A 17,901-nucleotide genomic window follows, 5' to 3' on the forward strand; every position below is an offset into this window, starting at 1 on the left:
ATAATGAAAAATATCTAAAGATAAGAAATGCATCATTTGTAGGTGTAAGGAAAGAATAGTAAATGAGTACAGACTGATAATTATACATGCCTAGAAAAAATGCAGTCTTGCGTAAAATTCATTGTAAAGAACATTAAAGGGACTGCCTGCTTTTTGCAGGAGAAAGGGTTAAGGATTTTACATGCAGGGGAGATAGGCTTCCGCAGCCTCACTCAGGCTTCCTCCCCCTCCCTCCTCACACAGCCTCCCCCTCCCTCCTCACACAGCCTCACTCAGCCTCATACAGCCTGTGTGTGCGAGAGATGTGCTAATACATCTTTACAGGGAACCAGCTTTAGCACGACACCGGGCTCAGGCAGCAGACGTGGAAGTGGAAGTGGAAGTCCCTGTGTATTTTTTTAATTTTTTTTTGGTGAAGCACAGAGAAAAGGAAGGAAAGACAGCTGGACGTGGATTTTGGAAGGGAAAGGAGGGGAGCTTTCTATACTCCAATCAGGGGCACCATGGTGCAGCAGCAACACGCAGAGCCCCCCATAGCCCTCCCTGCTGTATGAGAGAGAGGGGGTCTTACGGACAGCCTCCCAGAAGTTACAGTGAAGGGGGGGGGGAGGAAGGGAAGGAAAGGAGAGAAAGCCCTGACCCAAGCTGAAGCAAACCGAGACAAATCAAGTGGAAGGAAGAAAGAGAGCCACCGTGCAGCCCCCCGAGAAATAAAGGGGAGGGGGGGAACCCTGCACCCAGAAGACGACCATTGATGGCTCCTATGTATTGCGCATTCCTGCCCAGTGCCCCAGCCAACTCCAAGGAACAGACAGCTGATTCATGGATCCTGTGTCCGGCAGCCCAGCTCAGAATGGAGACTTTGGTGTGAACGAGCTGGGGATTGGAAGGTATTTACTGTGATCCAGGTGGGACTGAGCACAAGTGGAAGGTCCTTACTGTGATCCAGGTGGGACTGAGTGGAAGCTCCATATTAGGATCCAGGTGGGACTTACAGCTCTTGGAAGGTCCATACTGTGAAACAGGTGGGACTCACCACTAGTGAAAGGTCCATACTTTGAACCAAGAGGGGCTTGGGGCTGTTGGAAGGTCCTTACTGTGATCCAGGTGGGACTCAGTGGTATTGGATGGTCCTAACTGTGAACCAAAAGGGGGGCTTGGGGCTGTTGAAACATCCTTACTGTGAACCAGAGGGGGCTCGGGGCTGTTGGAAGGTCTTTATTGTAAACCAGAGGGGGCTTGGGGCTCTTGGAAGGTGCTCACTTTAAAGCAGGTGGGACTCAGCACTCCTGGAAGGTCCTTTTTCTGAACCAGGTTGGACTCAGCACTCCTGGAAGGTCCTTGTTGTGAACCAGCGGTTGCCCGGCTATCAGGGGGTCTCTTAGTCACTGCCACCCTGATGCATTGCTGTGCTGTGAGGGATTCACTGGATTACTTTCTGGCTATTTACTGAGTTGGGAAGAGACATGCAGTTCTTGAAAGCTTTATGGGCATTAGTAGGAGCGGCGATCTGCTGTTTTCTTATATTTGTTATCCACTCCCAGTTCCTTAAAGAAGGTAAATATATAACACTGTTATTATATGGTACATAGCAATGCATGGTACTGTGCTGCAGTGGCTTGGTTAATGTCTCTCCTGATAGGAAAAGCTGTCATTTCTTAATAGGCTCTGTGATTGTGAATGCGGTAAGATGAAAGCAGTGTATGTACAAAGGGATGATGCTAAGAGAAGGCTTTCTGAGGCTTCACATGTTTTACTGGCAATTAAGGCCACATATAATGTGCTTTGGTGATTGGTGACATTGTGTACAAAGGATGGATACTATTCTGCAGGTGGAAAGACTCAGCCTAGACTGAGATGAGGGGGGGGGGGGGAAATCTCGTTGAGTAATTGGCTTGTTTGGAATCTAGATCAATAGGTGCCCTGATCCCCTATTCAGCAAGTTTTCAATAGATGGCACTAAAGTTCTATGAAAAGGGCAGATGAGTGCAAAGAGAAGGCAACAAACCCTGAGCGTTCCACTATGCAGCTCAGCTTCAGGCCCCAGACCATTTAATGCTACAGTCTTCCCCTGAAATGCTTCCAAACAAACTCTTTGAACTGCATTTTGGGTGATTATTTCCCATTAACCATCTAACTGGAAAAGCACTGTTCTAAAGGTTAACGGATAGGAATATTCTCCTGTGAGCAGCCTGAGTTAAGACATAACCATGGAGGGAGATGCATTGTATCAGTGTCTCCTATGCAAATATCCCCCTTTTTTTTTTTTTAAATCAGCACACACATTATACCATTGTTTGTTTCTGTTGTTGGTGTTTTCTCTTTGTCTGTTAGGAATAGGAATAGTATTCAGATAGGGATTTGATTATTCAAACAGCCTGTATTTGCTACTGTGAATTGTACTTGTATAGCCCCAATGAAGTTTTGTATTAGGTTTTACTATGACATGTAGTGGTTACATTTTAGTATTGGTACTATACATACACACACACACTACACACAATATGTGTTTGTTAGGGATATAAGAAAGGTGTTTGTTTTAAGACCTTTGCATCACCATAGCATCATCTTCTTACAATATTTACTGAATCAGAAATTGTCAGTCACAGAACTCCTACATGCTTTAATGAGTCTGAGTGTGTTAGTCTATATCTTTATATATTAAATACATTCACAAACCCTATCTAAATAAATCTAGATGATGTTGCTATAGCACTTGCAATTTATCACAAATCATATTCACATAGAGCAGGGGTTTCTACTAAACTCTGAACCAATCTCAGGGTAACAGCTTTAATTTTATGTTTGTTTCTCCTTACAATTATGTATTTTGCCATCAGAATGTGCAGTAAATATACTACAAGGGTTTGTTATAGATCTGGAACAGTTGACTTCTCTAGAAACTGAACTGCATTGTGTTCCTCAATCTGTTTATTTAAAAGAAGGATAAAGTATTTTATCAATATATGTCAGTTAACGTGCATGTGGGTAGTTAAGTGGTTTGGAGTGTCAAGGGTATACTTGTCCACACAGCTCACTATAGACTTGTGATTTACTCTGTATAGGACTGTGTGTTATTTTACTGTGACCGAATATTTTATCCATCGGGCTAATAACCAGTGTCTACATCTTCCCAGCATTGCTTTGATATATTGTCATTATTCAAAATGATCACAGCAATATAATTGTGCAGAAATACTGGATATATAAAGCATTGTCTTGGACATAAAAGAACCTCTAATGCTTTCCTATGGCCGAATGTTTTTTTTTTTTTTTTTTTTTTTTTAAATGAAGCCCCAATTTTTTAAATTTAAAGATGAACCGCTTGGACAATGTTTCCCGTGATACTGACAATGATATTCTTAAACACATATCTGGAAAGTTAAGAAGCATGTTCTCAAATCACATACACCATCAAAACTGGATGCATTACACTTAAATATGTTGTATAGGGTTCTTTATTGTAGTTTACAATTTACAATTTAGAATAAGGGCATTTATTTTCCCATCACATGCAAAGATGAATGTTAAGCTCTCAATATGAAATATATAATGGGCAGAAAGAGGATTTAAATTGTAAGACATACTGGCAACATGGTATTCATTTCTTGTGTTATAACCCGATTTCAGTTATATACATTGGATGCCATTAGGCTATATTGCTTTATTGACTTTGAATAGAGCTAGAATATGCACTTGTTCAATGTATCTGGTCACTAATGCTGTGTTTGGTTAGTGGGCACATTTGGAAGAAATGTGTTTAAATAGGTCTTTATTTATTATTATCATCTAGCATAGCAACACATTGGATTCTGGATTAGTAGAATAACTAAACACTGATATCAGACAAAAAAAAGCACGTTACAGATATATGTATTTTCACAATGGGTTGCATTGGTAAAATGTTCAATTAGACTCAATACATAAAATGTCAGTTGAAGTATAGTTCTTTTCAAGAGTTTAGTTTTAGATTTTGTTTGATTATTTTTTTTTTTCTGTTGTATTACATTTAGTCTATGTGCAATGTATGGTGATAATTTAATTACACAATTCTCAAATGTTAATGCTTCCATTCTCAGTAAACTACCATACAACTATATGATCCTGTTTTTGTTATTGACCACATTAGGATTCCAATAACCAGGGTTTAACCCCTTAACAACTAAACTTTACACATTGCATTTTTGTCCATAAAGACCATCTATGAAATGGAATGTCATGCTTATTTAGGTCTGAAAGCTCCATGCAGTCATTAATGGAGTGGGCCATTCAGGTTTGGAATAGGATCCTTGAAGAACAGATTGCTATGATGACATGGACATCATTTATCCTTAATGGGGTTAAATCTGCAGAGATGTGCCACACATAAGTAGCCTGTTTAGACTGTAGATGTGCATCTAGGTCCTAGCTCAGTTTTATTGTGTGACATGTCATAATCCTGTACAATCATTATATCCCTTAATATAAAAAAACAAAATAGAAAACAAAAACATGCAATGAACAGCAGCAAATAGAAACCACTCAACAATTTAACGCCAAGAAAAAGATCAATGAACTTCTCATTCCTCTGCGTAGAAAGGGTTAGAGATGCCTAGAATGTTAACTGCAAGAACTGAGAGTGAACAAGTGCTTTGCTAGATTAACCTTTTTAGAGCCACAGTGATGCAGGCATTGAAGTCTTAATGCAACATCTTTAAACTTTGTCTAAGTGTCACCTGAAAATTCAATTTATTCTATATTTAAAAAAAAATGGCTTGGCACTGGTTCTCTGATAGAGTTGACTTGATAGTTACATCGACTTGTTGGAAGACACAAGGACAATTAATGCTTGTTCTTTGGTGAGTGAGAAAGAGCTGTTTAAATGGCAAATTCCATGAATATGCTGTTTTTTTTCAGGAAGTGGAGAATCATTACATGGTGGGCCATTTTCAACACACAGGCTTTTGTTCCAAAAGACAGGTCATCCTGTGGCTAATCTGCTCACCAATGTCCAATCTGGCTTTCAAGGTTTTGAAAAGATGAACAGCCCTACGAAGAATTTATAATTCCAGTTAAATGCCTATCTAATAGATCTCTGTACAAAGACAACATACTTTAACAATTCCCACTCTCTTCAGGATGGTTAAGTAAACAAAGGTAGATAGACAGACAGATGGACTGACTGAAAGATATTGTATGTGCATTTGTGTCTGAAATTACGATTCTATGCCAGCCTTTTTATTTTACTTATGTGAATTCCATTGTTTATTGGTTTCTACACAAGAATAACATGTTGTCTAGTAATAGGCCTAAAGGGACATTCATATTCACTATTATTTCTATATTTACAATACTACATTAGAATAACCTTTACTGACCTCCAGATAATGCACAAAATGGTCCCAAAATGACAAATTGTCTGCAAAATAAATTAAACTGGGATTTAGAACAAAATCTGTAATTGTTGTGGATCTGTGAGAATTTGTTTTGTATCCATTTAATGGAAGGAATATCAATAGAAATGAATCAATGGAACTTATTAATTCAACACTTTTAACAAGTAATTTTACTTTTCATTCAGTCATCTTTTTACTATTATTTTATTTCTTTGTTGTATATAATGGTGTTAATTGAATACACAAGACCACAGTGTTGTACGTGTTTGAACAAATGACTCGCTATATATATATATATATATATTCTGACTCTTTTTATTTTGAGCTCAACACTCCTCATTAAAGTAAATTGATAAACAAAATATATTTGGAATTATACAATTATTCATTAAAATTTCAATCTTAATTGCAATCTAAGAGACCAGATTGGTCGGAAACATAAAATAATACTTACTTGACCTTGAGGAAAATAAGAAAATTAAATGAAGCATTGGGCAGAGTCAAGTGGCACCAAAGTATATGCTTTGACTGTGAGAAGTCGTATAGACAAAATATTGCTGTTCATCACCTGCATATCTCAAGGTGGACTTTGGAAAGTCCACCTTGGGCACAAGAAGCGAGCGTGAGAAGTCATGTTTCAGCAAGTATTCCCCAGAGGTTCCAGCTTGACATGATCACAGGCAGGAATCGTGTTTCAGATATCATACTGCATTTGGCAGGTAACCTTTGCTATGGACACTGTTTTAGAGTGTTATGTTATAAACTAAATGGATCAGGAACTAACTGGGAACAAGGCATGAGCTGAGCAGTTTAGATCTTGTGGGTATCAACACCATGGCACTTGTTCTGGTCTCCAATATCCAGAAGAGATTGTACTATGTAAAATGCTACAAATAAACAATTGATGAAAAATAGTGACACAAAGAGAAAATGATTTGATTGATGGAATCCTAGAATATAAAGTACAAATTTCACTGCAGGTCCTATAAGTTTAAGAAAAAAAAACCTCCAGTGAAATGCTTACTCAGTATCCAAAGATGACAGAAATGGGGGGCGGGGCCTGACCTTCAAACAGAGCAGCCGCATGGTGGAGGAGCTCCCACCATACAAGCTACTTACAAGGGATAAACCCACAATTTGAAAGCCTGAAATGAAACCGGGGCATGCTACCCATGTCGGGGGCTCCCTGGTGAAGAATCCGATACCGGATTCAAGTGCATCCCGTAACTGAGAGGCCAAGGCGGCAAGCTGCAGCCTGCGGCAGATGGGGCGGGGGGGCGGGCTGGCCGCTCTCCTCACCCCTACACCGGAGGTGCAAAACTACTGCATACCCGTTCCCCCCTCTCAGGACCGGTGGGGTTGATCCCGGTCCAACCCCTCCAGGCAGCGGAGCTAAATCATGCACTGCAAGGGGAACCTCTCAGACAACATCTCACTACACGGGCCCACAAGATGGCGGACGCCACATGTGCCCACAATAGTCAAACAGAAAAGCAACACATACACGCTAAGCTTGATGCCTTACTCGAAGCATTTTGGGCGAAACTGGCGAGCAGAGACTAAAGAACCAGGGCACCCACCCAATAGAGAACCCGCGTATACCTACCAGAAACTTACGGGCTCCCACCCGACAAGACCCACAAAATGGCGCTGGAGAAGGATACCTCTCCCGCCTGCACATAAACGAGCAAGAATACACCGCCGCAAGGAGGTCTGCCCGAAAAAGACCACGAGCCCCCCACAGACCCGGCATGCACCCGAGACCCATGACACAATCGACTGAGCGTAAGCGCTCCACGGAGCTCAGTACCCACCCGAAACCACGGAGGGCACCAGATTATCACAGGGGAACACCACTCACCTGCGTCACCAGAACAGGCCTCCACCGCAACGAGCTGACAAGCCAGACGCTGAAAACGGCGACGCTGCAACTTGCTGTGACTCAGCGGGACTCTAACACCTCTCCTACAACTTTCCCTGTGTTGGGTCTGGGTTGATACTGGACTCACAAGATGGGAACCACAAAGGTACACATCCAGAACCTTTGCTACAACAGACACTGAACAGACCGCGTTACAGCCTTCTAAATAGAGTTTCACCAACAATGTAAAGCCTTATAGAAATGCTTAATGTTCGACCACTCCTATACAGCCACTATTCTCTCAGTATGCTTTACATAGATACATATCGCTGTAATACACACACCAAACACGCTTTCAAGCTGCCTATCACCCAATCACATAGAGAAGCTGAGCCCGACTGCCTTGCCCTCATGTACTGCACCGGCAAAGTTTATAACCTGTACATTAATCACTTTTCTAAGGCTATCTCGCAAATGCCGATACAATTGTTTTATTTGCAACGACCTCACTAAGTTTACAATCTGTCTTATATAAAAAAATGTGCAACTGTATAACGTCACGACCATAACCTGCCTGTGTCTGCTGTCGTGGCACCACGGGCCTGTTTGTAAAATCTATTGCACCAAAAATAAAGAATTAAAAAAAAAAAAGATGACAGAAATATGTCCTTATATGCAGACAGTTTTTGATGTTTACTGTGTTTTCATGTCCTTACTCTTAAAATTGGAATACATTTTAAGGAAGGCTGCTAGGTAATTAATATTGTTATTTTGTGTGTACCTCAATATTATCTCTTGGGCTCTTATACAACAGAGTTTGAAAAAAAATCTGCCAAATTGCACTGTATGTGAGATATTTCCTATTAAAAAGACCAAACAAATGTCAGTTCTTCACTGAAACATTTACTGCATTTACTGCCCTTTCTCGCACCAACCCTGCAAATAAAAGGATAAAAACCCTTTATTCACTTACCCGATTCCACTTACCCGATGTCTCTCTGTGCTGGGTTGGCGCTCTGCCTACTCCTATGTCATCCAAAGGGGGTGTGGCTTATGCACATTTCTGGAGAGCACTGCAAGCACATTGGGCCCTCCTCATGGAAAAGCATTCAATCAATATTTTTTTATGGGGATTTTACTGATGCCATATGTCCTCATGCAGAGCATGAAGACTTCCAGCATTAGTTAGGTGACCTGAAGTTCGTTAAAATCCCGGAACTGCCTCTAGAGGATGTCTTAGTGCTGCAATGTAAACATTGCAGTTTCTCTAAACTAGGGACACTGTACCCAGACCACTTCAATGAACTGAAGTGGTCGGGGTGGGGTGCCTATAAAGTCCCTTCAAGCAGATTTCTATTGGAGTGACTATATATATTGGTATACTTTACCTCTACAAAGTGAACTGTCAATGCTAATCTTGCAAAGGTACTCTACAAATCTATAAATTAAATCCACTGTTTTGCATTTGACACCAATATGAGGAAGGGACAATTTGCTTTTATTCATTAAACTAAGAATTATAGAGAAATGACAAAAATAATTACACATTTAAGCTGAAAACTGATTTTTTTTTCAAGATTTGCTTCTTTTTTTTTAAATTGGACTGAAATATTGTATTTAGTACAATAGGAGAACCCATAATAAGATTAAAATGTATAACTGCAGTTATAACTGCAAAGAGTAGTCATAAGAATTCTAAACTATGTCCTTTCACATAGGATTCTAGTCAGTGTTATATTAAACTAAATATAGAAAGAACATATTGTATATAGGATCTTTCACTATATCGGAACGGCATGTGCATCTTTGAAGCCACGTTTTGCAAGGTGTAAGAGCGAATGAGTTAAAGTAACTCATGTAAAATATGGAATTAACAGAAAGCCAAATATGTTTTCACCTTTTGGACTCAACAAGAGTGTGTAATCCAGTGGGCACAAAAGCAGCTCAATGTGACAATAAATTATTCATTTCTGTGTATTACTGTTTTCTTTCTTCATTCACATCTGTTACTCTTGCTAGAGGGTAAGCATTACATTATGCATGGCCACGCAAGGTGTAGGGGTAAAGCTTAAAGAAGCTCATCACAAAGTTTTAAAGAGATTTAGGCCTTTTTAAAGCATGTTTCTTTTTAGCTGAGTTTTGTTAATACACACCCTATCCCTGGGTAAAAAAAACAAAAAAAAAAACATACATTTTCTCATTGTGTTTCCCCGTTTTTATCATTAATGGGACGCTTTACCACAAGCACTACAAATCGTTAGCCAACATGTGCACTTTGGTGCATTCCCACGTAATATTTTTGTATAAAAAAATAGTATATTTTCCTGTTATCATAATTTAGTAAAAACTACAGCACAGCCCCAAAAATAGGTAAAATTAACATAAAAGAAAAAATGTACATATGTGATACCATCTTATTAAACAGGATGTACACAGATATTTATATGCTGATTGTATTGATGCGAGATTTATGTGGCCATAGCCTTTTCTATTTACCACCAGGTGTTGTAGATGCAGATCAATGTGGCACACTGTGTTATGCTAAATGTAATATTTCTCTATCATGTAGCACAAGCTTAATTTTTAATTATAGTAAATTAATATGATCAAACAGCTTAAAATAAACTGTAGTAAATAATTTAAGCATATCTTTCCCTCTGTTTTGGAAGTGTAAGCTGTCTGATTGGGTAGTGTTTGGTAGAGAATCAAAGAGATTTGGCCTTTTATCATGACCATAATTTATTAAAGTAAATCACTTGTAACTGTATTCAGTCAGCATTTCAGGATAATCCGTTGCTACTGCCTTCCACTCCAAATACCGGAGTGACCCAGAAGGAGCGGAATAGAGTTATCTTTGTAAAAATAAAAAGCCTACAAATTCTCTCTCTTACTCTAAGAAAAAACAAATAGCTGCGTTATCAGTTGATATTGGTGAACAAATGTGTTCTAGTAAATATAGGACATTGTGATACAGAAATAAACACAAAGAGTAATTCAATGTATCAATGTGCACTAAATGTTCCTTACTGATTAAAGTGGTGTAATAACTTCTTGATATGCATCATATATATTTTATAATCATATTTTTACTACATCTATCAATATTGTGATGACGTGGAATTATTAAAGACCAAACTTGCATATAATTTAGGGAAGCTTGCTTACCCCTTGTCAATTTAAGTGTGACACACAGGATGCGTTTATGAAATATACAATTTGCAATTAACTGTTGCTAAGGGGTTCGGACTAGGCATTAAATATAGTTAACACATTTGAACACAGGAAAGTGAAGGGAAGTATGACTTGGGTCACTTGCCAATATTTATAAATGGAATGAGTTTTTCATCCAATAAATACTATAAATATTGTTGAAAGTGTGTTGTGGAACAGATGCTCTGCAGTTAGCCAGATTTCATGGCAATACCCATTAGATGTTCTAACATGCAAATGCCAGTGACCTGATTCATTTCAATTCCAGGTTAGTTCTGCACTGATTTTGTTAAAATCTGCATGCATTGCCAAGTGTTGGAATTAATCAAACATAGCTATCTGTCTTCTGATCTGTCTGTCTATTCATCTGACTTCATCTGACTTGCAAAGTCACATACAAACATTAACATCAATATATAATTTAAATACTGTAAAATATGGGATTTAACCCATTAATGCATTTAATTCCAATAACAATCCATAATTCATCAAAATCTGTCCTATTTACTGTAATAATGTTAAAAAGTAGGATTTTTGTATGTCAATGCATAATCTCCAAGGACTTTGTTGTTATTAGGATAGTGTGGTTATTGGTCTCTATTGGGTTAAGAACTTTGCATTGTGTTTATATATTTTATTATATTTTTTTGTCAGCATTTTGCAACGTTTGTGTGACCTGATTGATGTGAAAGGGAACAGATGCATTTAAAAAAATTTCTAATTACTTTAATATTCTTCTACCTAAGAGATGCATCTACAGACATTTATAAAATAAATAGTAACAATTTTATAGCCTGTGATATCATCACTTCTGGGCCACTTAAAGGTTGCTATAATTAATAAATACATATGTCCCTTAGATGGGCAGAATTTGGGCAGTAATAATGTATTTTCTACTTACAAGTACTTCAGCATTTAGGATGTAGAAAACCTAATGTGAGCCCACATATCTCTAGATAATTGAGCTAAATTGCAAGTTTTCCATAATATGGAAAGAAGATAACATCCTGTTAATTCCTTGGTTTTATTAAATTCTAGAACATAATTTAGACTAGATCACAATCTAGACTAGAACATGGTCATCATGTTGATATGTGATGATGACACTTGGTGATGTAAAGTGGACTTCTTGGGGGAAATTAATGTTATCAGCATGTATTAGTTATAGTTTTTGATTTGGCTAATGTAATATCTTGTATTGACATTACATGAAGAAGAGAGGATTGTTAATGTACTTGAGATGACTTTGTGTGATTAAATACTTAACAGTTTCCATGTCAATAATTATATCTCTTTTGTTGTCTATAATTTCCTCTTTATAGGGCACATGGAAAAAGATGTATAGTTTTATATTGTATTTACTGAACAATTATTGTGCTCTGATCATATTTCACAAGTGAATGCTTTTAAGGTGAAAAAGGTTACTCTATTATAAATGTAGTCATTTAGTGAGCTAACATTAGTCTGGTTTCTCTGAAGAGTCTCATATTTACCTCTCCGATTAAGTTGAAGAACCTCTTGGTTACAAAGACCACCAAGACTCGGTCACGAATAATGACCTTGAATTAACCCATGGGATTATACAGCATCTATCTGCTCCAATCTATACTGTACATCAGTTTATACATACAGCTCTATATAAAAATACACTGTTAATTGGTCAGCTTTAACTTAGTATAAATTTATTTTTTTTTATATGAAATTTCACACTGAGACTAGTCCATGAAGTAGCAGTTATGGGAATGAATTTTACTGCTGCAAAAAAGTGCAGTGTTTTTTTAGACAAACTTGTTGAAACATTTGAGGTTAATGCTGTATTCTAATTGGATACTTGATGCTTTCAAACAATTAAAATGCAATGAGCAACCATCAAAAGATGGTCAGTGACCAGAAATTCCACAGTTGGGAATAAAATAATAGTAGCTCTCTATTAAATATAAAATGTGAATATTCTGGGAAGGGTAGAAAAAATTCTAGTTACTAGTCTCCATAGACTTCTAGTCCTTTGTCAACATTTTCCATGAAATCTAGTGTGCCTACAGCATTTATGACTATGGTTTTTAAGTGTGAAATGGTTGGCTATGTGCTCTCATGGTTTTCACAAGCCCATAACAATCAATTTCCATATGAGAGACTATGTTTTATAGCTTGTGATTTTATGCAAAGGGAACGATTTTCACAACCTGAGCAAAATACTTGATTTGTATAATGCCATATTTAACTATTGTTTTGATCTCCAGTAAGACAATAAATCTGTTCTTATTTATGTTTTATTCATGTGTTATTAAGTATATACATAGGAATGCCAGCAGACAATTGCTACGTCTTTTTTAGTCAGCTTGGCCTTTTCACGTCCATGCAAATTTTCCTCTTAATCTCCATCTTATTTTCAGTTTTCTTCCAGAACATAGCTGTGTCTCCAATCTCTTTTATTTTCTGGAATATCTTATTTTATTTATAACTCTGGGTTAATATTTTTGAGTACTGTGCTGTCGCCATTGACTGGAGGAGAGAAGCAACCTGCAGACTATTACATGTAGGTCTGTTGTCTTTTTTAGACGTTTTGTGTATAAAATCTGGGTGCATCTATATACACATCATTTCGCTTGACTAATTAGCGAACGTGCAACCCATGAAAAGGAAGCATTTCACACAACTTGAATGGAATTTTCAAAGTGGACTACACCTCATTTTGAAGATTCTTCCTGATAAGGTTCACAGAGCTGTAAGAAAGGAGAAAGCATTCATAATTAAAATTAAATAAAACAAAAGTTGTGGCTTGTTGAATAAACATCTCTGTAGAAAGTAAAGATCTCCATTTCATAATGAGAAATTGGACAAACTACAAAAAATGTATACTGTAGTCAAAGCATGATCAATCAAGTATATAAAAAAAAAACAACACAAGCCATGTAATTTCCCATTAACAAGTACTGTGTCTCCATATATTTACCTGGAAAGGGGGAACAAAACATTTTACAGAATGTACGTACCATGGGTTGACAAAGACCCGCTCCAAGCTTAAAGCATCACTCTTATACTATGAGCCCATAAAATAGCACTTAAAGTAGCCAGTAAGATATAAAGATTGAAATCTTATTGGTAACCTACCCTTCTTATATTACCTGTGGGTATCATTGAATACTCTGTCTTGATAAATGTTTCTGTTGTGATACAAAACGATGTATTAAGTTTTGCTAATAAAGTTAGCCTTCTCTTAAAAATATCCATGAACTCTCCTACTGTGGATAACACATAACAAGTTTGAATTAAAATGATGATTACTTACTTATAGTTTGTACATGTACATATACACTCCCAATTGTAACCCTCATGCTGGGAGAGTGACTTCAACAGATTCCAGGTGGGGCACATGTGATCACTGTCACAAAGAGTGCTGTCTTAGGAGCAGCTAAAATACTGTGCAAAACCCTCAGACTTCCAGACCTCTGGTAAAGGATACGAGGATGAGGAATCCACAAAATACCACCAAAAAGGATGATAAAATATTTTTAGACAGTCAGTTCATGTCTATCCATCTATTTGTCTATTTATAAATGGCTCATAATATTAACACACTCTTTGGCTAGAAGGTTTGCCCTGGCAAGTCAGAATGCATTCCTTGTGAGTGTTCCATAAAACACCACTTTTTTGAATTTTCGATGCTGTTTTAATGCAAGACTGTTTACTGTAACAGTGTGTGTGTGTGTGTGTGTGTGTGTGTGTATGTGTGTGTGTGTCATTTCTCTGTACATTCTTTTTCGGTTGTGTCTTCAGAGGAAATTTGCAGTGACAAGTAACTTTTAGGCCTGGCTAGTAGAAGGGGCTGTAAATATATTTGTGTGTCTGCATATTCCCTTTGAAAACCAGATGGACAAGCATCTGCTGACTTTATAATCCCTGGCTTTTAATTTGGTATGTGCAATTACTCTTAGCAGGGTTGTCTAGGGAAATACCAGATGCCAGGGACCCAACCATTCTCAAGGGCTCCATGCTGCACTCTGAAGGGACCAGTGATAATGTTAATATTCAAACAGATTGTCATCTGTGAAGTTCAGAGATGGAACTTTGTGGAGAAATAGTGGCATGATCTTTGCCTGCAGTGTATTTGCAATCTGTTTAAAATAGATGTAAAGAGAACTGAAATGCATTTGGTAACATATTGTAAAAAGTTTGCAATCTCATGACTTTCTCTTTATCTGAAAATGGTACACCGTGTCTAATTAGGCTTAGGCTAGAGAATTGATACACTTACAGTGATTATACAGACATTGGTAATACACCCTTTATAAATCGTATTGTCTAAGTAGCTGGAATGTCAAATATTGTCTTTGTTTAATTGAGTGTCAGCAATGTCCAATACATTTTACATTGTTAATTGTCATGTTTGTCTGTCCTTTGTTGCAGCCTTGTAGTTGACTTAAACCTATGCTGTGTTCCTAAAGATTTGTAGTGAAAGCAAGTCTTGTGCATAATGAAGTGTGATCCATGAGAATGCGTTAACAAGAAACCACTATCCTCTATTAGTTTGGCAAATGGGGTATGGAAAAGATCTTGGCACTTTTCACATTGCATTTTACAAATGTTTCATTGCAGTCGTGTTCAGCCAAAACCAAGGAATCCTTAGAATCATCACCGAATGATCATTGAAAATCTGCGAATTTCACATCCACCATTTAATCAATTACTTCTTCTTTATGCACACTCACCTAGTTTATAATATTATACCAGACTGTTAATAGATGCTTTTTGACATTCCATTATGAACTTCTATTTCCATTTTTTTTATCTCGGGCTATGTTTACAAGCATTACATGCTCGTGTAAGCTTGTAATTATTTGTTCAATAATAGCATCTGGCTTTCAGATAATCATGTCTCAAAAAAAGCAAAAAACAAACACATAAATAAAAAAACAGTACCTTAAATATGTCACACAGAAGGCTTAAAATAATTTATAATCATTTAAGCCTTAGGTTTAGTTTTGATTTTTGCTAGAATGCACTCACACAAAGCAGTTCAGCAACACGCACAACTCTGAGTGGCAATATCTATGTAAGATATATAAACAATAAAGAGTTTGTTAAAAAAAAACAAAAAAAAAACGTTTTATTCTTCATTTATTATTAAAATATATATTGCAATCAAGGAACAATATTTGTTTTAAACAAGATAAAAAGAGCTCCTTTACTTCTCCACATATTGTGAGTAGAATCAGATAAATAATAGTTATGCTAAACTATTGTGTCAGCACATATGCTGACATAAGAACAATATAATGACGTACAGGTGATGCATGTGAAAGGTATATAAATCAGATTGCAAAATATACTCATGGACCTTCTTCAACATTCATCTCTTTGGATGTAGTTAGTGCAATTGATTACCTATGTATTTTATTCAATCTAAGTGAAATATACAAGCTTTAAAAAAACAATCAAAAGGCTACAGTGCTAAACTAAAAAAAATATATACATTGTACTCACAATTTTTTGTGTTGGATTCTGGCTTACATAGGGTAACTCTGAAGAAATAATTTTACTATCAGAATTTGAAGGCTGACTTGAATGCAGCAATTTAAATGATTGTATTGTTTCATTGGCTACAGATAATGTTTTTAATGGAAGTATTATGGGCTGCTAACTTGTTGCCATCAAACTGATCATGAAATTAAGGATATGGTGGTAATGAGTGTGTTTTATCATCTTATTTACTCAACTTGTAGTTGCTTTATCATATTTCCATTTTCCTTCTTCTAACATTTGCGCTAACCTCATTTTAATTTTTTTTTTACAAATGTAAACCATGCACAGGAATTTCCTTAAAGGGAAATTACAGGCTAGGAATACAAAATACAAAATTGTATTCCTAGCCTATAGTGTCCCCCTCGCATGCGTCCCCAACCCCGCAGCACAGAGAGGGTTAAAAACTTTTTTTGTCACTTACTTGAATACATCACTGATGTCCCCAGATGCTGGGATAGGCTCTGCTTTCGCTCCTCCTCTCCTGACATCGGCTGACGTTGGGGACCTAATGTGCACGCCATCGATGGCATTCAGACAACCGTATAGTAAAGCAATAAATCAATGCTTTTCTATAGGGTTTTGGGTGATGTTGGCTGTCCCCATGCATAGTGTGAGGATGTCCAAAAGTCACCTAACCACCCGGAAGTCCCATTTAGTGGGTGTCTATAGTGTCCCTCTAACCCTTTCACTTACACAAGTGTGCGTGTTCTTACACACACTTTTATTTACTTTGGACTACAAAAGGTAGTCCACAAATCCCCACTGACCTTTACTTAGTCTGTAGGAACATTTCTCTGCAAGGAATCTGTCACTCAGTTCATGTCTGCAAATGTGCTTAACGTGGCAACTAGGACTACTTCCAAACAGTAAAGGATATTCTGTGTTTTATATTGTCCCATGCATGCAGCAAGTGGGTTAATGGGTTCTCCAATTTAACTAATTGCATTACATGAGTATTGGAGAAAAAAAATGAAAAAAAATATGTGGTAAATTAAAATCATGTAAGACATTTTTTCTCAAGTTTAAGCTAATTTTGTTTTACTTTTTTTTATTTTTTAATGAACAGTGAATTCGGGTGACCTGAAAAGTAACTTGTTTAAATAGAGACAAGAGATTGTTGTAGAGATAGTGCACTAAAGTATCTAAAAACAATACATTGACAAGAATAACTAAGATAGGCACATTTGAAGTTTTTGCATGTTCTGAAAATTCGGACCCTATAGTGATCCTTTAATTTTAAGCTTCCAGCTGTTTAGTAGATAAGTCCCAAATTTGTTATCTTTAGGTAAGATTGCCAAAAGAATACTAATTATCAAATAAGGGAGTTATCTGCTAAACAGCGCCCTAATTTGCTATCCTTAAATATGATAGTCCCACATAAGGGTACCAGTTGAAGGGCGTATCTTCTAAACTGCTAAAGGGTCAAAATAGGAAAAGCCCTTTTCTTAATTTTGCTAAGTTGTTTAGTAGATAACTCCTAATTTGCTTATCAAAATGAATGGATGTGAAATTATTTGATTCATTACGGATCCTTTCCTTTTGCTTCATTTTACCTTGATTAAAAAAATCCAGGCTTTTCCAAATTGCTGAATTTGGATAAATTAGGATTAAATCCGATTTGTTTTGAAACTAATTGCTCATGTAAAATTTGTAAGATTTACAATGAACAAACAACAAACCAAAAGTGAAAATAGTAGTAGCACTTCCCATAAGTTATAGTTTGTGCAAATTGTAGTTTAACTGGCAGCGTTCTGCTGTAAAAAACTAAATTACAATTCCCAGAATCCCTAAATCACTACATTTATACTATTGGGAATATTGGGAAATGAATGCATATAGTACAAACACTACTGCAGGTTATTGTAATGTTTATTGAAAACAAGTGAAGGCTCTCCAGTTTTTGTTAAACCATGAGGGCACCAGGAATGCTTA

General features: G+C 37.0%; 1 protein-coding gene across 2 annotated transcripts in view; it reads left to right on the plus strand.

Annotated features, from left to right (window-relative positions):
- Positions 1–277: 277 nt before the first annotated feature.
- TAFA5 (TAFA chemokine like family member 5) overlaps positions 278–17,901 on the plus strand; it is a 516,415-nt gene continuing 498,791 nt past the window's right edge. For both annotated transcript variants that reach the window (XM_063446792.1, XM_063446793.1), the window contains exon 1: positions 278–1,557. In XM_063446792.1, coding sequence (XP_063302862.1) covers positions 1,467–1,557 — 91 coding nt within the window. In that variant the 5' untranslated portion in view covers positions 278–1,466. The remainder of the gene's footprint in view (positions 1,558–17,901) is intronic.

Source organism: Pelobates fuscus, chromosome 3 (genome assembly GCF_036172605.1).
Source record: "Pelobates fuscus isolate aPelFus1 chromosome 3, aPelFus1.pri, whole genome shotgun sequence".
NCBI classification, from domain to species: Eukaryota; Metazoa; Chordata; class Amphibia; order Anura; family Pelobatidae; genus Pelobates; species Pelobates fuscus.